The sequence below is a fragment of the Euprymna scolopes genome, chromosome 15, assembly GCF_053919585.1.
Source record: "Euprymna scolopes isolate OS-2025 chromosome 15, ASM5391958v1, whole genome shotgun sequence".
In the NCBI taxonomy this organism is placed as follows: Eukaryota; Metazoa; Mollusca; class Cephalopoda; order Sepiida; family Sepiolidae; genus Euprymna; species Euprymna scolopes.
The window spans coordinates 44,795,225-44,818,454 of NC_136496.1; the positions used below are offsets into that span (position 1 = coordinate 44,795,225).

Sequence of the window (23,230 nt, forward strand, 5' to 3'; positions counted from 1 at the left end):
CAATCGCAGAATAACTGGAAAATGACATATCCTTTAAGAGTTTTCATTCTCCTATGCTAGTTGCTTCACCAAAGCTTGAGAATTGAGTCTATTCTACTATTTCACTCATAAGCAGAAGAAATGCATTAATGCTTTTTCCAAGGGGTTCTTTAAAGATATTGTCCTATCAGCTACTCATATAAGCAACTGTGAATTATTTATGAATTTGATATTCCTATGAAACTTTCTACTTCAGAGAAAGCTGGCTCAGCCTGTGTAGAATGAATGCCACTTGCCACACAGTCACTTCCATTTTCAGACTAATAGTATCTGGTATTTATACAAATAGTCACACATCAAGTTCAGCATTGCTGAATTTTGGTGAATCAGTATATATAAATAATGTTTTATATATTTAAATGTTTATCCTTTATAATTCTTCAAAATCATATTCTCTAATCATATTCAGTTTTTCATTAGAATAATATCGACCTGACAGTAATGTTGAAACTGTATTTATCCCTGACTGAATAGTTGCATTTATTTCCCTTTGAATGATCATATTTATCTTCGCCTGAATCATTGATGTAATACGAAGTTTGTCTAAAGTAGATAATATAAGAGTTTTTCATTTTCACAATTGTAAAACTTTAGAGAATTTAAATGTTGATCACAGTTGAACAAAATATTTCTTAAAACCCATAATTTTTGTCAAATATAATTTATATTTACTTTAATTACTGAAAGAATGAAATCTTTTACTTTAAAAATGATGACATTAATTCTGAAACACAATTACAACAATTTTTCTGTCAAATATTTACATGTTTGAAGCTTTTGTTTTGTAAAAATGTAATAATTCATGGTAAATCGATTTTCTAAATTCTTCAACTGCTTAAGTAATGTCAAACAGTTTTTTCATCAAATTTTTTAAGTGGACATTTAAATCAGTTGTTCATCTTTAATGAAAAAAATTTTGTAAACCACCTGCTGATTCTTTTCCATAAGCTGATAAGTGAATAGTTTGAGTCACTTTGATTACAGAAGTTTTTAAACTCATAGAGTTTTAAGCAGTGAAGTTTTGACTAATTTTTTTATGAATACATATATGTGTGTCGGTATAGATAGAGTTAGTGCAAGAACATGCTAATCATCTTCATGATAGGAAAGCAGGAAACAACAAATTTTATAGAACAAATAATTAGCCTTCTTTAGATTCGATATTTCCTTTCAGTCAATCTATGACATATAAATATTTATATTACAAAAGTTTAGATCAATATGGCACCTTAGGTTTCAAGCGGAAAAATACTCTTTTCTGTAGTTTTATTTATAATTATAAACTGCACACTGGCTTTCTTCAGTCATATTTTATGTCTCAGTTTATATTTATATGTCAAACTCAGTCATTTTTTTTGCCTGAGTCCATTCTCCCAGCTTCATACTAAAGCACCATGTTGATTTAAACTTCCATAATATTATATAATATTATAAATATTATGCTCTTATTATTAAATAATGGAGCACTCTGATTTTTTCTACCAAATGAAATTAAGGATTATATATGAATATTTAGCTCCATTAGACAATCTCACTTTTGAATTTCAGAGAATTAAAGTCTGAATAGAACTTATAGGATGACCTTATACTTAAGATAAAATAGTTGTATATAAAAATAGTAAAGATGGTGGCATATTTTATTATAAAAAATGTTTCGCAATGATGATAAGCAAACATATTTAAATCTGTTGTAATATATGACATAATCATGTTGACATATTGGTCCTCATTAGACCACCAAAGTTAAACAACGTTGAGCTGGACCAGTACCAGATGCATGACCATTTGAGAATATAAGAAGAATGTCAACATTTCAGGCAGCTTCTGTGTCCCACCTGGTCAAACCAGCTTCACTTTAAACAACCTCCATCCATCATCTCTAGGATTATCAGATGGTCTTTGTCATTCTGATGGACGAACATTATTAATAATTTATCATATCTTTTAAACTTGAACATAAAGTTATATTCACTTTAGATTTTGTTAGGGATGCATTAACGTCAGATTTTCTTCTATGATAATTATGCTCATTAATGGATTATAGAGAATTTGTCTAGCTGATCTATTGTATATCTATTATATTTTTATGAACTCATATAATTAACTAGATGAGTAAAATAAATTTCCTAAATAAAGCAGCCCTTCGCCACTTTGAAGTTCCCTTACAAAGAAAATCAAAATATAATGATACTAAACCTTATGTCTGGAATCTGTGTTGCAATTTTGATCAAAATCCATTACACGATTTTGATTGTAGAAAATGTCTAAAATTTAAGGTTTAAGCTTAAGAGATCTTAAGAAATTGAAATTTAGAGAAGCTTGCTTAATTGGTATCAAATGATGATGGATCAAATGAAATGTTGTGTCAGTATTATGCCCTATAAAATCCTTTAAAATACTCCAAAGAAAGTGAAGTTTGGGAAATATTTATTAACTGATGTCTTATACCTACTGTTCAAATTCACAATAATTGGCGGTATCTGAATTTTTAAGAAGAGTTCTCACTCTCTTTTTATCCCTTTGCATAAAATTAAATGAAAGCAAATATAGCCAACACTTATGCCTAACAGCTGTGTTCCAAACATGATGATCAGTTAATTTATGAGCGATCATATACATGCAAATTTATAACCATATATTTTATAGCTAAAGTAGCCATTCCATGAAACATACAATAATGAAACAAGAAACATTTAATGCAATCAAGATTGTCAATTGCTATGGTAAAATTGTGAAAATAATGACATCACTGAAGTTATAAGTTTAGCAACACTGTGCCATTAGGCTCCCATTTAAGAGGTGGAGACTTCAATGAGGAGAATTTTTTCAAATATTAAGAATCCTTTTATGTCTGGTTTCAATCTCATTAAATCGTGTTTAAAGCACCTTCTCTGATCACCTTTACAAAACTCCAAAATAGTTAAATGCATTTATTATTTGGAATAATCGGATTAATGCTCTCATCTTGCGTGTTATTTGCACATTTCAATTGATGTAACCGCTGAACTTCTGCGACACCCAGTATTCAAAATAACATTTTTCTTCCAGTTTTGAATTTTTGAGATGAGGAATGATCTTTTTTATTATTTAGATTAATTGGAATAATGCTCTCATCTTGAGTGTTATTTGCACAATGTTTTGCCATGTTTGATAATGGGAAATCAATACAATCATTATTTATCTAAAAAAAATCAGAACTGTAATACTTAAATGCAGCCCAAAAATATCTTAAGTGATTTTTTATGATTAAAATTGCGTGAAAGTACAAGATAACATAACTATCGTGCTTTGAAAAGTTTTTTCTTTAGTTGAGTTAAACTGTTTGGATTTTTTTATGGAAATCGCTTGAAACAAGGCATGAAGCCACTTGAAGTAAGGAGCTAACAAGAACGAAAGATGATTATCATAAAGACAGGATATGCTTATTGACTGTAATCTTGAAAAGACCTAGGCTGTAAGTAGAAGGAAAACAATGAGCAGGAAGAGAGTTCCATAACCTTACAGTCCATGGGAAGAATCTACTGAAATAAGAAGCTGTATTACAATGAGGTATTAAAACAATGGATTGATGGGGACTATTAGACAAACAAACTGAACCAAAGGAATTAGGGAACAGATCAAAGAACACGTGCCATAATAGTATTTATAAAAAAACTAGCAACATCTCGTTTGTGAGAGAGACGTTGCAGTAGAGAAGAAAGAGTGGGACCAATCAAATTGCATACATGTTTCTGCAATTTATCAAGAAATTTCAAATGGAATAGAGATTGACCAACCCAAATATGACAACAGTATTCCATACATGGTTTGGTAGTGAATTTCTAAAGATAGAGAATAGCTCCAGGTATGAGAAAATGTTTAGAGCAATAGAAAGAATTGATTTTATGTGACGCAGAAAGAGCAATGGATTTAATATATGAATTCCAAGAAAGATTTGATGAGAAAGAAGTTTTAGAGTTGATTTCTCATTGAGAGCAGAGCCATCCATAAGAATCTCAGAAAGAAAAGAGAAACGCCTATGATTGAAAGACCACAGCTGTGTCTTAACAGGATTAAACAAAACAAGCCATTTCTTACTCTAATCCATAACTGAACTCAGATCAACTGCATATTTCAACTGATCTGAGGAAGATGGGTGATAAGCAATATCAGAATAGAGGGTGGTGTCATCAGCATAAATGTTGATTCTCTGAAAAATATTTTCTGGAAGGTCATTTATACAGAGAAGAAACAGTGTTCAAACTAGAATAAAACCTTAAGAACACCGGCATTGATAGGAAAAAGAAAATGAAGGTACACTATCCAGAGTTACTCGCAAACTTTGATCAGAAAGAAAAAAAACCTTAAAATGTGACAAACTTTTCCACCAATACCATTATCTAAAAGTTTAGATAAAAGACGAGGATGCTACATTCTGTCGAAAGCATTCAAAATGTCAAGCGCAGTGATTTGAACCTCTCCTGAATTATCCATAAACTGACAGATCAGCAGTTGAACAAAAACCATAAAAGCCATACTGAACATCACTAAAGAAGCCAGATTTTCTAGAAAATAAACAAATTCTTCCTTGACGAACCCCTCAAAAACTTTGTTAATGACAAAGAGAAGACTAACAGGATGATATTTAGTTAGGTCAGACAGATCACAAGTATTTTTAAAGATTTTGGAACAACAGAGAACTTCTTTCAACAAGAAGGTAAACATGACTTAGACAGAGATTGAATAATTTTGAGAGAAAAAAGGAAAGTTCAGGTGCACAACGTTTGAAAACAGGAATCAAATCAGGACCGGAAGCCTTAAACAGATCAAGATCAGCAAGAACTCTAACAACCATCTTACAGAATCAAGAGACTGAAAGGAAAATCCAGAAAAAAAAGCACTAGAATTATTGAAAGAAGAATTGTCAGCAAAGAGATCAGCCTTAACTGTAGAAAGTTAAAATGATCTAGAGACCATTAAAAAGTGGAGGAATAGCAGACTTAACACTATTAACAACACTATTATAACACTATTAATAACACTATTATAAATTGATGAAAGGTTTTAAAATCATGAGAATATGCTCAGAATTTCATCATCTATTTAACATTTAATGATGAGTATTAAATTAAATTTCCAGCAAAATGTATGAAAATTTAATATTATAAATATTAAAATCAAAGGTAAAAACATATTCAAAGTTCTTTAAGGAAATCAGATAAGTATGAAGACCTGCTAGTATATTCTGCACAAATCATTCCGAATTGAAATTTTGTAATTTTAATAAATTAAAAGTAGTTAACAGACAAATCAGTTTTTTTTTTTTTTTTTTTTTTTTTTTGCATATATCTTGATTTTAGATATACTTACTCATTCAATGTGAATAGCATGTTCATATATTTAGAAGTTACTAGCAGGGAGACCTGACGTTGCCAGGATTGAATAAGGGTCAACAAATGTTTCACACCATACTTTTATTGTTATAAGATGTTAACTTTGTTTAAAATTTGACTGTTCCTTCTTTAATTGAATTTTTCGATTATTGATTAACAATTTTCAGTACTTATCAGAGGCATTGAATACAAAACCTACTTAAGAACACTTCCAGACACATAAAGCATATTTGTATGAAATTTCATAAAATTTGACCCAGCATTTTTGGAGTCCATAGGGAACAAACACACACACATGCACACTGTTTTTTTTTTATATATATATATAAGTGAAGATTTGATACATTTTTTATGTTGTACTCTCTCTCTCTCTCTCTCTCTCTCTCTCTCTCTCTCTCTCTCTCTCTCTCTCTCTGACACACACAAATATTGACATTAGAAATGTCGTCTTTTCGGTTCAGTATTTTGCCACATATGCAACAGGTTTGCATGAAACATTTTATCCATTATCATGATATCGTCAGAGGAAGATTAAATGTGAACAATATAATGAGATGCAGAAGAGAAGAAATTGTTTGGTTTTGACTCATTGAAAGAAGGGATGAGAGTGTTTGGAATCTTAGCTATAGAACAGTTGAAGTAGCAGGGCCAATTGGTAGAGGTAGGCTAAAGAAAACATTGGAAGGATGGATTTGAGAGAAAGAAAGATAGACCTAGCCAGAGATAGGTTTGTTTGGAAGTCATTTTGTAAAAGCCATCCAATATGGCAGTGTGTAAAGCAAATTTTAAACTGAATATAATGATTAGCATCATTATAGAAATATTAAACCGTAATGAACTGCAAGCTATCCATAGATTTGCATTCATGCTGTGGAAACGAGTGGAGCAATAGGCCGCACCACACATAGCTTCCTTAACAAGTTTGATCTCTTAATGATGTGCCACATGAATTCACTTGGCTTTATGAGTGTCTCACTATCACCACTGTTTGTAAAAAAAAAATCTTGAACCTGCTCTTGGTCTGCCAACCCAGCAAGACAAAGGACATTTTATTAGTTAACTATTATTTATTAAATTCCTGGAATGTTATCCATGTTTGACATTTTCCTTTTTTATATTAATATTTTCAATTTCTGTTTTAGAAATTGGATTAATTTATTTGTGTAACTCATAGAGGCAATGCATATTGCTCATGAATACAAAAAAAATGAATTAAAATATCATTTTCGACTGATATTTTTATGTTACGAACATTCAATTTATGTATTTTACAATAAAACTAATAATTGTATTATTTGGATTCTTTACACTATTATTCTCAGGTTGGTTGTTTTTTGTTTTTTTTTCACAACATTTCGGCCGATGTAACCTCCGACCATCTTCAGGTGCATTCACACTGGATATTATTGGTGAATGGTGAAAAATATTTTTTTTTTATTTTTTTTCCCCCCAATGAACATAGCCATTAGAAATTCAAAATGCAAACAGCGCCAAGTCTATTTCATTTTTTAATAAATCTGGTTCCATTTCGTTTTTTTTTGATCTCTCAAAAAATATACAAATATCATAATAATAAAAAACAGAATGGATCTGGATTTATTTAAACAAAAAAACAAAAAAAAAAGAAATACACTTGACGCTATGTTCGTTGGGGAAACAAAAAAAATAAACATTTTTCATCATACACTAATAACATCCAGTGTGAATGCACCTGAAGACGGTCAGAGGTTACATCGGCCAAAACTTTGTGAAAAAGCAACCAAGATGAGAACAATAGTCCAAACAATCCAAATAATACAAAAAATAATTATCAATCCTCATCTCAAAAAATATACACACATGATGATAATTATGTTATTCTAAAATATTACAAACTGGATAGATTGACACTATACAATTTAAAACAAGCTTTACAGATTTAAGGGACTGACAAAACGTTCAAACTTATGCTTTACAGGATGAATGGACTCACTATTGTGTATGAAGCTTTACTAAGCAGATTGAGTGAAAATAGCTATTTTTATATATATTATTCCCTAATTGGATGCAGTTAGGAGATTCAAAGTTCCTATCTGTCGCGGTTACCACCTGACGAAGGCCAGAGGAATAGTTGGCCGAAACGTCGTGAAAACAACAACTAATAAAAATGAAAACAACAACTAATAAAGATGAGAGTCCGAAATAAAAATAAATTAATAGCTATTTTTATGTTTAGCTTTGCAGAGTGGATGGACAAAAATAAGTCTATTTCAACTTTTTACACACTGATTACATTGACAAAATGCTGTTTCAAATTTAAGCATAACAAATCGATGAACATATCAATAGATTTATGGAGAGTTTCTTATAGAAAGGAGCAGATTTATTTAGAATAAAAATACCTGTGATGAAATTTCTAAATATATAACACATCACTCAATAAGTTCCTATCCTAACTGATAAAATGACAACTTTACAATGAGGAAGTCATTTTTTTGAGTTGTTTTTCATCTTTAACAGTAAACAAAAAAAGAAGAAAAAATTTTTATGCATCAACAAGTAATAGCAGTAATATCATTCACTTAAATGAAACGTGTATTTTGATGTAATGAATATAAATACGTCCGGGTTCTTTCATACAAAAATATGATTGACTTAGGTAAGCTGTAAATATGAATGCCTATAGTAAATAGGAGAGGGGTGTCATTGAAAGATACGCTGAAAGCCTAAAGCTTAAGCATATTACCAGCAACAACTATGAACAACTGTTCATGAAGGTGATTTACTAGATTGCTGTAGCCAAGACCACTCATTTCAAATAAATATGCCCCTTTCAGGATATATCATAGTTATTTTAAATGTGGTCCAGAGCTTTACCCAAAGGCTAAGAATGAAGTTCCTAATAGAAACCTCTGAAGGCTCTGTTCTCTGTCGCTGCAACACATAATCCACCAGTGTGTGAACATGCTCTGGTTTCTGACAAGATAGGCCTCTGCTAAGGGTTAACTTGCAAATCCAGAAATGAGTCTGACTAGTGTCTGGCAGTTATCTGATTACTGTAACCACTGCATCTGATTGGCAACCAATGGCTATGGCTTCCACTTTTTTCGCTGATAATTGATGGAACAATTCACCAGCCAAAGCATTATATCCTATCATATCACCATTGATAAGTCTTTATGAAATATAATGCATGCTAGGAGACACGCATTGCTTACACTCAGCCGCCATGATAAATTTGCAAAAAATCTCCCCCCTTTATCTCGTTTTGTAACTGTGATTGTTGGCACTCTTACCATAATCACCGCTCTCAAATACATAAACATGTGTGCAGTCCAAGAAATATGATAAAGCAGGGTTAGTGCCAGGGACATTGGTAACAGTTTCAAACTCTTGGACAAAAAGTGGAATCGGTATCATGGTTGTTGGAAAATATATTTTACAATTGCTGAAGTGCACCAATACTGTGGTCTACTAATAAAGATCATCTTTGTCACCAGCGGATATACCACAGACTCATTGTCCTATGCGAGTTAAAGTAATTTTTTAGGCGTTACTTGATGACCAAATCTGAGGTATGCCACAAGACTGCACACTGTTGATTGCAGCAAATCTAAATGACCACATCTGTGCTGTTGCAAATGAACATTATGCACACACAGGTTTTGAGTCTGTACCTGCAACAATGACAGCACATGTATCCTTGATTTTGCTGATTCATACAATCTTGTGATAGCCAACACCTGCTTCGATAAGCATGAATCACATCTTCACAACTACTACACTAGAAACACAAAGTTGCAAATGAACTACGTATTAATTAGATAACATGATTGATGAGCAGTCATTGATGCAAAAGTCATACCATACGAAACAGTGGCGCCACAGCATTCTGTGATTTTTACCTTGCATGTTGAGCTGTTCAGACAGCCTCATCTACCTCAAAACAGTTCAGTATATGTAAATTGGTAGGGTCTGTACCATGTATGCAACACTGGTTGACTAAGTTCAACAAAGCTTGGATGCCATTGGATAAACAAAATACTGTGACTGTGGAGCCTAACTGTAAAAGAGAAAGTGTGCACCAAGAAGAAATGCTGCCACAAATTTCTTGTTGAAAAATTCATGTTAAATTGACCTGCATACATGACAGACAAGACACATACAAATACAAACGTGATCTTTATCTTCTTTTAAAGGCACCATCAGAGATTGCTTAATATTGAGCGATTCTTTGGTATAAATGAAAAACATTACAGGCTGATCATTAGCATGAATTGTTAATGTCAATATTTCTAGAAAATCTCGATCGAAGAGTTTACCCAGGAGTCAACTTCCATAAGTATCTAAGGCGGTATACATCCAATCACAACTGCTGAAGTCTCTTTGGCATTATGAGTGATGTGCCTAGGCATGACAACATTGCAATTGAGGTGTGACATTCCCAACTCTGGAACCCTTTTGCATGACTGGTGCAGCTATTCAATCAAATGATTGCAAAAAATCCTAGAAACACAGTCCTTAAGAAGAAAGTTAGTCCCATTAAATACAGCAGCTACAGACCAATTTAGCTTCTATCACACACAATGAGTATGTGAGAAGGGTCACTATTTTTGCCAAATCAGTGCGACTTCGTTAAGAACACAGCCCTTGATGGATAAGTATCTTGCCTTCCTCGACCTGAAAAATTGCCGGTCAATAGTACTGCAACATTATTGCATGCGGTTAAACATCATGAAGATGGATTATTTAACAATCGATAAAAATAATCATAATACCATTCAAGTTGACAAACAGAATCTTTGAAAAATGAACACTTTCAAATATCTCAATTTGACACCAAGCAGAGATGGCTAGATGCTAAGCAAAATTCCTGCATTCATCAATGCAATATAGCTCAAGTGGCACAATTATTACCATAATAGCACATTGTAAAACTTAATGATGTAATTAAATTTAATTTTCGTTAATAAACAGTTTTTTTGCCAACTCTTTTGACTCACTTCATTTTTCCTAATTATTACAAAGAATGTGTATTCTCTCTGAAAATTTGAATTGATATTTTGATTTAAGATTTGCTAATGAGATTTTTGTACATATCAAACAATAAGTGATAAAATTTTTCTTTTGGAAAAGATAATTGCAGTTGTTTATTAATATTATAATTTTGCAAAAACTTTTGGCCTGCACAGTAGATGATTGGAAACTTTTCATTAATTTCTTCTATAAAATATACATGTGAATACTTGATGTTGCTTTGTAATGAGAGATTTCAGAATGAAGAAGTATTTTTAAGAAAAAGTTTTATGTTTGATGAAACGAAATATATTTTGTTATTCCAACAAGAGTCACATATTTAAAACCATTTGATAAAGCACAAATATATTTGGATTGGGAGTTTTCTTTTCCCTATATCTGTTTATTTTCTTGCGTTAACAGTTTTATCCATAACATAGTTTTGGTTATTTTAAAAGAACCCCATACTAGTTGTCACCTGTCTGGGAAGAGTGTTTGTATCCTGTATACCATTGGCTTTGAAAAAATGAGTGGCAGCTGAATTTTTGTTCTTCCTTGTCGTCTTCGTGGTGCCTCTCCTTCTATGTGTGTGTTTTATCTGTGCGCAGGTGCAACCAGCCAATTGCAGTTTGTTAATGAGATAGCTCACAGTTTGCTTGATCTGGCTCAGCGGCAAATCCCTCTTGCCGACGAGTTGTCCCACCCACATCCTCTGGATGCAACAGATTCTGTTATCCTCATCACCACTTCCACTACCGCCACAAATACCACTACCACCACCATCTCCACTACCAGAGCCATTGCCGTATCTATCCAGTCCAAAGCAGGTAAATTTTAAAAAATGGGGGTCATTTTGAAATGGTTTTCTGTGCGTGTGTGTGTGTGTGTGTATATATATATATATATATATATATATATATATATATATATATATATATATATATATATATTGTATTTAGTAAATGCAGAATTTATTTCACCAGTGCTCAATACATGAATAGTTTTGTAGTTGTATGAAAATTATGGAAAGCTACATAGAAATTTTTTGTTTCATTTAGTAAAAGTTCATCAGAGTTATGGCTTCCTACTGAGTGAATCAGAAATTTATGTATAAGATATTTTCATACATCTAATATATATGTATGTATAGGAAAATTAAATGTTGAATTCTATAGATAGCAAAACTATATCAACCAATTTTTAACTAAAATAATTTTTTTTGTTGCAATTGATATTTCTTCTTTTTGAAAAGGTATTTTTGTCAAGTTTGTAATTTTTATTAAAAGAACATTATTTGAAAAAAAAAGATGGATATTTTGCCCAGAACCAATAACTTTCATTTTATTTTAATATTTATTTTCCATTTTTCCTTCATTTGTTGGTTAATGTATACTCTTCTGATAATCTTTACTTTTAATTTTGTTTTATATCATGTTTGAACATGAAAACTTCCAAAGAGAAAACTCTCTGAATTCAAAATGACGATTTCTATCATCTCACCAGAAAACTTTTTCTATTCATCATAAGAATGAATTTTCATTTTCAATTAATTTGGTTTTTATCCTCAATCAGAATGCTTCACATTTCCCTAAGCTTTTCTGCTTTTCTCTTCAAAACATCAGATTTCCAATATTTTCTAACATGTTTTTTCTTTTGACTGCAATCTTTTAAAAGCAAAGAAATTTCACTACCAATCTTTCTGTTCCATCTTCAAATATTTTTACCACAAATGCCAAAAAGCTTTATAACTTCTGCTTTGCTCTTCTTTGTACTAAAACTAAACTCTAAAATGGATATAATATTTTAATGTGAATCACAACTCTGCAATATTTACTTTGCAAATATTTTCCCAATTTCTTAATTTTTCATAAAAATTCAATAAATCTTGTGGACAAAATTCAATTTCTACTGAACTAACCTTTTACAGTCTGATTCAATCCTTTTGTCTATTACCTCTGTATTAAGTAAAGAGTTTATTAATTTCTAAATGTACGGATTAATTTTTCATTGTTTTATTTTTTATATGAAAACAGTTGTATGCATTGAACAAATTTGATCACATGACATCTTTTATAAATATAACCTACTTTGTTTGAATTTGATGAATTTTTAATATTCTTTTATTTCAGAATAATTTGTATTATTTAATACTAGTAAAGTGTAATATGAATAGCTGTTTGTGTATATTATGATAGATTTCAATGGTGGAGACCCATAGCTAACTGGAAAACACTGGAATATTGAAAGATGACTTGCAGAGGATTTAAAAAAATTCAGAAAGCTTAGCTACAACTCGAATAAATTGAAGGCTGTGAGGATTTTAATGGCGATGCAGAAAACTATGATCATAAGTGATATTCTGTGTTCACATAACAAAAATTGTTGAACTGACAAAAAGATGTGTCAAAGAATTGCAAACCATGATTGTTAAACTTTGAAGAAAACACTGAACAAGGAATCTGTGTAATTTTAAAATGAAATTCCAATCTATTTCATTGTTTTTATATTGTCAAACTTTATAATATTTTCAATAAAAACTTACAGGAATTCACCATTTATTACAAATGAAAAATTAAAAATGATGTCTTCAATTTATTTTCATTAACTGAGTGCTTACTTACTTTTTTCAATATAGACATTAATCATTTTCTTTAATTTAGAAATTAAACCAAAAACATAATTATGCAATGGAATACAATTAACATTCTCAATTATATTTACAAGGTAGAGATACATAATATGTGTAAAACTAGGCAATTTCTGCACAAAATCAAAAGGAATTAGAGTTATCTGCCTTCTTTTGCTTTACTCCAAGTTCGTAAGACAGACTTATTTGCTGGAAATGGTGCACAATGTAACACTAGAGAATCAGTTATCTATCCTTTCCTTTTTTTTGTTAGGTAGGTGATATCATAATTTATTTGAAGTTCAAAATAAAGAATTCTTCAACATGTAAGAAGGGATTATTAAGTTTTCTATTTACTTGCATCCCCACGATGGCAAACTTACTTCAGTTATTTATATACCAAATTATTTTTAATTCATACTTTTAGTTCGACTTTTTTTTTTTTTTTACATTTCTCATTTTTTTGGGTGTTTGTTATTTACCTCAGCATGACTTACATTTTATTTTTTATTAATCAGTTATTCCTTAAAATCAATGTAGTGTAAAATAAATAAAATCCTTAAAAATTCCAATGTTAAAAAAAGTAATTAAATTATGAAATCCAGTTCATCAGAATGCATTTCGGTTTCATTGTAAAGAATATAACATTTTCGGAATTTTGAACCGAACCTTTATTTACTTCACATGCTTTTGTTCCGTCAGCCATGACTGGATAGAGGTCCTAAGTAATTCACACTGAGAATTGAACATTCAACCGTCAAAAGAATATCACATTTACAATTGATTTGAAAATTAAATTGATTTCTACCCGTGACGCAGTGGTTAGAGTACTTTGAAAAATCAAGTAAATAAAAGGTTTTGTTTGAAATTCGTCCAAATTCCTGAGTTTGACAAGATACACCTGAAAAAGGTCGGAGGTTACATTAGCCAAAACATTATGAAAATCACACCCAAAATGAGAACTAATGAATCCAAATAATACGAAGCAATAGAACTATTTTGCTCTATGAAAATGAACCTGATATTGTCTGAAATTAATAAGAAATTTTTTTACTTTAAAAACAGAATAATATAGAAAGAAAGAAATTGAGTCATGTTTTTTTTCCATATTTTTAATAAAATTCTAGCATCTTAATGTTTTATCTGTTTATTCAAAATTTTAAAATTTATAATGATGCTTCCAAGAGCTTTAATACTAATTTTTATATGTCCGTATAAATATAAATATGTATGTATATATCTATACATATGCGTGTGTGTGTGTATATATATATATATATATATATATATATATATATATATATATATATATATTGCGAAGGAGTAACCACTTATCAAGACCTGGAGTCCACTTAAGGATAAGGTTTAATGAGTGTAAGGTGGTCAGTGAAACAACTGCTCATTGATCATTTTTGATGGGAATTGGGGAGAGGGTGGGATATCAAGAACTTGTTCACATTGGACTTGAAGGCAACCATGTTGTAGTCAGCTGGGAAGTAGGCCATTGGAACACAGTTCTACAGGTGGGCAGTTATAGGAAAGTGGAAGAAATATTCAGGGTGCTTAATTATGTGTGTAAGAACATAAGTTTTTGTTTCTTATTATTTCAACCCATATTCCACATAATTTTGATCTTCATCAATACCTTCAGTTTCATGTAAACACTGAAAACTCAACTTGCAGGGCTAAAGATATCAAATTTAACTATTCTTCAGTTAGTATTCAACAAACTCCTTTAATCAATATTCATTCTATAATTGTCTAATTTTCTTAAATTGCCAAAATTGCCTAATTTTCCTAAATCCATTGACAATAGCAATAACTGACTAAATCTATATAATTAAAGGTAAAATAATGAAAATTCTTGAATAAAGTGAAGATACAGAATAGTTAATAAAGCACCTCAGTCTCACATTTTTTTTAAGAATGGTTTTCTAAATAATAACATTATAATTTAGAAACTCCTTATTAACATAGGAAGGTGGCTATGTTAACTATTCTGTTCTTACAGTCTTATTTTTCATACAATTGAACTTGAACATCTTGCTTGTCATCTCTTTGAACCAAAATTGTGATAATATGTATGGGAGGGAGGGGGGAGCATAGCCATTCAAAATACACATGTTGAACAAAAATATTTTTATGTGGCAACAAAGCAAGTTAAATACTCAGAAGTTCATGGATTTTGGACTTTAATGCAGATTGAACATCTGCACATGTCACATTAGCTAGTTGATTGTTATGCCAATCATGGTGATTGGCCTGAGCCAATTTTCTCCAGGGCAAGTATAGCATCTCTGACCATCACAGCCACTTTTATTAATTCTCAGCTAGATCATATGATATGGTGAGCAAATCCTGATTCCATAGTAGAAGATCAACAACTTGTGGATCTAACAGTGCTCCCACATCCCAAGTCTTTAGCTGCTCAGCAAAAATGTTTGCTCCAAGAAAATAGAGAATGAGGAAGAAGGACCTTGTGGATCTCTCTTTCTGAGCATGGAGCTGCATGATCGACTATTTTAGATGGCATTGGAGAAGGCTGGGCGGTAATGGTTAAAGATTCATGTGTTGACAAATTTGGAGTTGATACTTATTCACAGGACGTTAGCATAGAATTCAGCAATGGTAGTCATTGGTGAAAACATACAGATCTCAGTGGCCATATTTCTCAACTCAACACAGTGGCGCTTCTTTCACATCTTCAAAGTTTTGCGGTTGTCATGTGTCAACAAATTATTTTTAGATTCATGTGATAACCAGTTTGTAGCAAACAATTTGTGATATGCCATTCTTCTCATCTATGATTCATACTACGATATATGATTACTTTTAAGAATTGCTTTTTTTCTTCACACTGGCTTTTGCTGCTGCTGCTGCTGCTGGACTTCATAGTGTAAATAGGATATTCAAAAGTATTCATTCCTTTCAATACTCCAACTTTTAAACAATATGATACAGAAGCCATATAAAATTAGTATAAAATTATAGAATTAAAAAAACAATATGATGTTCATTTTGCATGACTTGATATTTTACTCTTCAGATTTTCTTCATTTTTTCTTTGTATTTTGCATTTGTGTTCTCCAATTACCAGTCAAGCCTCTTTATTACCCCTCCGTCTCCTGACCAGATTTTATATCATTTAACTTTCGATCACTTTCTCTTCCTATTATTTTTTCTTGCCTTTGCTTCCTTGTTTTAATCTATTTAACACTGTGTGTGTCCATATGTTTAGCTTTGGTTTATGCATAGATGCTTATGTTGTTAGGAAATTTTACCCCCATAATATGGCAAGTTTATAAAAATATATCAATGACCATGTTAGGAAAATTGAGTATTATAAAACTGTTCAGAAACTGTCAGATGTTATGAAACCATTTATCAAAGTTGTATCAAGTATATTTTTTGTTAGCTGGTCTCATATCAAAGTTAGAATATTTTTGTGAGCTAATATCATATCAAAGTTAAAATATTTTTGTTAGCTATCATATCAAAGTTAAATTAGCATTACAAGTTGATTTTTTCTTTTTAGATAATTGTTATTTTATCAACTTGCATGAAAAGAGCTATGTAAAAGATGCTTAAAACCGTTTGAATTATACAAATACCATTAGTAGTTCGAAAGTTATAAGAATTTTAAGTGCCAAAACTTAGGCTTTTCCGGGGGCATTTTTCTTTAGAAATTACGGATCTCAACATTTCAAGAAATTCGGTAATTTCGCCACCATTTATTTATTTTCCAAGCTATTTTCATGAAACTTGGCAGTCTTATGTAAAATTGTGTGCTCTTTCTGATTATGCAGTCAAATTTGATGTATCTCATTACTATAAGCCATGAATTATAAATTCAGATGTACAAATTAAAATATTTTTAAACTGGCGCATGGTATCATACAGTGGGTGTCTATTTATGAACAAAACTAAGTATTATAGTAGTGTTTAAATATAGCTTTATTGAGAGTAGGTATTTTTCTGCCTCCCCACCAAAGGAGAGCTTAATCTGAGGTATAGCCATTGAATGCCTAAAGAGCATTCATGGCCGGTACTCCCCTCAAAGAAAGAAAAAAAAAAAATTGAGTAGATATGAATTAATCTCAGAAATAAGTCAAAGAAAATTTTTCATATAGGTTTTGGATTTCTGTAAAAGATGGAAATTCCTATAGTCGACCAGAACTTATGCATTTTGGGACCAGTCCAATTTTCAATTTTGTAAATCCTCTCTATCTGGCCCAAAATATCCCCTATTTTCTGAGATACAACCATAAATCGTACTCTACATGAATCCTCCATGTAACTTTCACAGTACCAGGATACCAGGAATCCTGATAAGCAACAAATTTTTGTCATTTCTATTCTGTTGTTTTACTGAAAATTCAATTATGTAAACAAAGAAATAAAACAGTAATTTTTTACTTAGTTTCCACCTTAACATTTAAAATGATTACTTTTATAGGTTTTAGGGTATGCTGAAAACGAATATCACATTGCCATTTTCTGCAAATAAGTAGTTTTCCAGATATTGAGCAATGTCATTTCTTATGTTATCGCTGGTGGTCATCTTGGTACGCGCAAGCGCAACTCCAAGAAACTATGCACAAACGCGCATACCAAGATGGCCACCAGCAATAACGTAAGAAATGACATTGCTTAATATCCGGAAAACTACTTATTTGCGGAAAATTTAAATGCGATATTCGTTTTCAACATACTCGAAAACCTTTAAAGGTAGTCATTTTAAAGAAAAATGTTAAGGTAAAAATTTACAAAATGCATTACAATTAAATTCTTTATCAAACTGTCTAATTATTATTATTATTATTATTATTTAGATATTCTCAGTAAAAAATAAAAACGGGTTTGTTTTACAGATTTGAAAAAATGGTCTTGACAATGAGTTAAAAATAAATTCAAGTTTCATTTAATTCTTAGGTAAAAGTACAGAATATTTAACAAAAAAACACCATTCTTTCCCCATGTTAAGAATGGGTTTCTAAATAATGTTATTATTTTAGCATGGTAGCATAAGTGCACAAGTACCTTTTATTTGTTATATATTTGTTTTTTTTGTTTGTTTTTTTTTGGCCACTAAAAAACCCAATTCTACATTAAACGCATGTACTTAGTAAATTTTGTTGTTTTTTAACGCTTTTAGTGCATGTGTACTAAAAGCATTAAAACAACAAAATAGTATTGTTTGGGAATCAAATTTGAAAAACTTGAAAATAATTTTTTTAAATTGACAAACTCAGAATAAAAAATGAAACTTTTTTCTGCTTTCGTTTTGAAAACAGAGAAAACAGTTTTCTATTTTTTTGTTAGCTAGTATCATATCAAAGTTAAAATATTTTTGTTAGCTAGTATCATATCAAAGTTAAAATATTTTTGTTAGCTAGTATCATATCAAAGTTAAAATACTTTTGTTAGCAAGTATCATATCAAAGTTCAAATATTTTTTGTTTACTAATATCATAAAATTCTAGTATTGTGACAACTTTGATGTCATTAGTCTGTGTGTAACCTGATTGTGGTTTGTCTGTGCAAGTACATGATTACCTACTTGGCCTTGACAACAATCGCCAACTTTCAACGTTATTTCAGTTATCTTCATTTTCATCTTCTTTATTGACTCTCTCACATTTGCAATTTGCGGCTGCTGAGGAGGCAAGCAGGGATTCACGAGTATAAAACACAAACTCTGATATGTTCTTTATCAGTTGTACTCTGTGTGTGTGTGACACCAACAACCCTTTTAAGCACTAACGTATGCATCTTAGTTTGTGGTTGAAGCTGAGTTTGTCAGTTGACTTCAGCTCATCTCGATCTACTCCAAGCCACAACCAATGTTCAGCTGTCTCAAACATAAAATTGTCACCAACTGTTGCAAACTCAAGATTGTCTGTAAACTGTTCTTAACTGTTGTAAATTGTTGCAAAATTCATTGTCACTCCTAAAACTGTCTGTAAACTGTATTAATATATCAACCCCTGTCTTTTGTCTCAATCACTTCCATATCTTGATTAATAATCCTATTTCAGCTGCCTTTATCTTCCTTGGTGAACAACTTCCCCTCATTGTCTTTCTTTACTTCCTATATTTTTATTTGCTGATAAACTTGTTTTTTTTTTATTTTGTTTTTACTCTTTTATTTTAAATACTTTCTAATGCTTTATTTTGAAGGGAATGTCAATAGTATCACATGTCTGCTATTGAATGCAGCATCATATTGAGTATTAATGAATTTCCTTGAGTTTTACGATTCCACTATTTAAAATAAAGCCCCAAATGATAGAATTCTGTTTCTCTTTGGTGCATGTTTCAAGCATGGGAATCCCATTAACACTGTTATGCAAAATAGCATTTCTGCATCATGCTTTCATCACTTTTGTGCAGTTTGATTCACTCTTTTATAAATCTAGTTTATAATTTATATGTGAAAACTAATGTGAATTGTTCACTTTTTAAGTCTTTCTTGTGTTATTACATGTTCTGTATTTAGTTGATTAAAATTTGATCTTTTCAATTTCAGAGGTGACTGAAAAGACCTTGAAGCGCCAATACAGTTTTGATATGGATGACTCTCCTGATAGAGGTTTCAACAAATCCCCTATCTCCCAAGTGGAGGTGCCAAATCTTCAAGTGCCATTGATAAGTGAAAATTTCCAGAAATCTCAATATCCTGTTCTGAAACAAACCAGCAGTGAAGAAATTGCTATGATAAACCAGCAAGTCGCTATTGCTGAAATTGTAAGCTTTTATTTTTTTTATTAATGTTGATAATGTTAATATAATTATATATAAAGTAGTTTAAATAATCTAAATAATACTTAGTATTTTTGTTTTAGTGATAGAACTTGGTTATGCTATGATTTAATTGTGTTTGGATAAAGAAGCCAAAAAGTATATAATTGGGTAATCGAGATTAACAAATGCAACAATTGGTCAAAATAAAAATTATGCAGATTATTCAATGAAAGCGCATCTCACAAAGAAAATGCACATGAAAGGAGAGAACATACTTTGTCTCATATGAAAATATAAAGTATTTAACTTGTAATTGCAAGATTAAAATGTGAAATAATAATAATAATAGTTCTACAGAAATATGTGTCTTATAAAAAGTTTTCCTGGTGTACATAGGTAGCAGTGGTAGTAGATATGAGTGAAAAAGAAAACATCTCCGAAGAAAAACACTTAAATATGATTGTTTTAAGAAAAAATATGTTTGGCCATAAAAGAATGTTTTTCACCAGGTTCTCTGAATATACAGCATCTTTTAAAAATGTTTATAAAATTTTACACAAATGAACAAATAATTGAAAGACAAAAAGTAATTTACTGGTGAGTGTGTGGTTGATGCAGATCACAACAAACAGCCCAGCCTCATGCAGTTCTGTTTCAAATCTTATTGCAACAAATCATGCTATCTTATTGGTGGTTAGCCAGGTAAACTTTTGATATCAATTGGCAGCCACCCAGTCACTCCTTCCATTGGTCTTTAGGCAAGGTGACCAGTCTATCTTTTTGGGGGCCAAAAAGGGAATAAGCTCTCCAATCTACATGGGTCAACGAGAGAAACGAAAGGACAAATTTTGGTCAACACTGGTTTGACTTTGATCTTTGAAAACACACACACACAATCTCTGTAAACAAATATAAAATAACTGACTTGTTTGGATTTTTGCCATTGTTTCACAGATTTTCATGAATAAAATTTATTTTTTGTGTAGAGTGCGTTTTTTAATATATTTACAAAACTTTTTAATAAAATTATTAGAACCAAACTTTTTAATGGCAGATATTTTATTTTTTTAGTAAGGAAAAACCTGCTCTTCAAATTCAGTGTTCCATTTTGGAAGAAATAAGATACCAAAAATGAGGCACTCTGGATTGCTATTTTTATTTGTAAAAAAAGTTATATTACTTACAAACGATTTTGTGAGTAATAGGATTTTCCCTACATTAAAAACCGACATAATAATTGAGACTTTAGGATGCTGATCTCTTCTGTCCATGGTCAGTGTATAATTTTTATGCATAATAAAATAATAAAATCATAATTTACAAATCTTTTTATAACTTTTATTTTTATAAAGATGAAGTGGCCTCTACATATACCACATTTTGCTCCTAGCCAAATGATCAAGGGCAGTTTTGAAAAACATTTTCTGTGCGCATTTTTAATACAATTCAATATTTATCTAATTATTCTTAAAACATTAACTTTAACGACAATAAATTCATAATTTTTAAAATATTAAATTTTAATTTTATCTCATGCTATCCATCTTGTGATCAATTTATTAAATAATGAAAAGTCTCAAAAAAAAAAAAAAAATTATATCCAAGCCAAAATTGTATGAGGCATTAAAAAAAAAATCTTATATTTGAATTTAAAAAAAAAAAAAAAAATTGTTTTACCAGCAGTGACTATTCCTAGCATTAAATGGAAAGCATAGAGTATAGTAGAGACTGATTTGGGATTTTCGCACTACACTGTTAACCATTCTTATTATTTTGTGAACCCAAACAACCAAATCCATACACAGACAATAGAAAGTTATTGAAATCTCCATAAAGGGTTGATTAAATCAATGCTCGGTTGTAGAAGATCTCATCTAGATCCCTGTTCGAAGAAATTCTTGTGGCATTCAGAGGCACTCAGAAAATAACTTTTTTAAATTGTGTGATATCATCTCATTACAACATTCATCTATTGAAATGTATTTCATTTAAATATTTTGTTCTTTACATTTAAAAAAAATTTAACTTTGCCCTTGTGAGGAAGAAAGCAAATAGCAAATTTTTTTTTATAAAAAATAAGTTAAAAAAAATTTGTAAATAAAATTTTGTATTTTTCACTTAAAAGATACACTCTAAACTGGAACAAAAATAAAAAGGTTTTCTTCACTGATTGCGGACAGAATAGACTAAGTATAGTATCAGAACAGATATTACACTTTGTTCTAAACCAAAAGATCAAAGAAAATTATTGTTGAACAGATTGGCCTGGTTGTTTGAGTTGGTCATCTTGTTGCTGACCTTTGTAACTTGAGATTGTTTCTGTGCTTTGTGACCAGTTCCTGCCCAAAGTAGATGTAACTGTTGATGTACTCAATCTTACACAAGCCACCGATGATGATATAATTCACAACTTAGATGGAGAGCATGAATTTGATATTGGCAAAGTTGATTTTGAAGTCAATAATACTGCTTGATCAAGTTTACTACATGTCTGCCAACCTTGACACCTATGTCATCCTTATTGATTTGGTGGAAGATGTAGTTCAGGCAGACGATAAAGAGTTTGGGAGAAAAAGAGTCACTCTGTTTGACATTTCAGCCAACCACTATGTGCAGTCTGATTAAACAAGGTGATCTTCCTGTTGCAGTTTCTGTTCAATTCTTGTAGGAGAAAAACCATACAAAATTAAAAATTAATCGATTTAAAAAAATATTTAATCAAAAATAGTCATCATCATATCTTATCGCAATAGAAATTAACCCATCGCATGGCGGTGCTGTTTGCCTCCTTAAGGTCTTGGTTTGAGCAATGAGGACCCAATCGGCAGTTTTCCGTAAGGTGGTGCATCGTTTGTACCTCTTCACATGGATATAAAGGTAAGGTGTCTAGGCCCCACTTGTGGAGGTTGTCTTTTGTTTTGCCTACTTTGGCTCTGGCTCTATTTAGAGTCACCCAGTTGTTTCTACCAAGGTTCGAACCCTGGAGGAGTGTTTCTTTTGGGTCTGGTAGGGCTTCATTTTTATTCCTGCTATTGATGAAGCTACTGCGAGATTTTAGTCTTTGTCTCACTGATTGGTGGCCAAACAGTGAGTGCCTGTGGGCGTTAAGCTGTTTGTACCATTCTATTCTGGTGATGACTTCTTGCCTGATATGTGGTGGTGGAATACCAGTTAGGCAGTATAAAGCTGGCAAGGGAGTTGGTCTTAGGGCACCAGTTATGGTCCGGTATGCCTTGTTCAGTTCTACATCAATTTTATGGGCATGGCATGATCTTGCCCATACTAGGGCACAATACTCCGCTGTGGAATGGCACAGTGCGAGAGCTGTTTGCCTCAGTGTTTTGGGTTCGGCACCCCAATTGCTGGTGGCAAGCTTACTGAGAAAGCTGTTTCGTGATGACAGCTTGCCTTTCAATTTGGTAATGTGTTTTCTAAAAGAGAGTGTTCTCTCCAG

At 31.3% G+C, this 23,230-nt stretch overlaps 1 protein-coding gene across 5 annotated transcripts in view; it reads left to right on the forward strand.

Moving 5' to 3' along the window:
- The window catches only part of LOC145293802 (uncharacterized), a 287,168-nt gene that overhangs the window by 234,704 nt on the left and 29,234 nt on the right, over positions 1-23,230 (forward strand). For 4 of the 5 annotated variants that reach the window (XM_080140374.1, XM_080140375.1, XM_080140377.1 and 1 more), the window contains exons 8-9: positions 11,015-11,233; positions 19,562-19,779. In XM_080140374.1, the coding sequence (XP_079996500.1) occupies positions 11,015-11,233; positions 19,562-19,779 (437 nt within the window). The remainder of the gene's footprint in view (positions 1-11,014; positions 11,234-19,561; positions 19,780-23,230) is intronic. The other variant, XM_080140376.1, reaches the window with a different exon arrangement.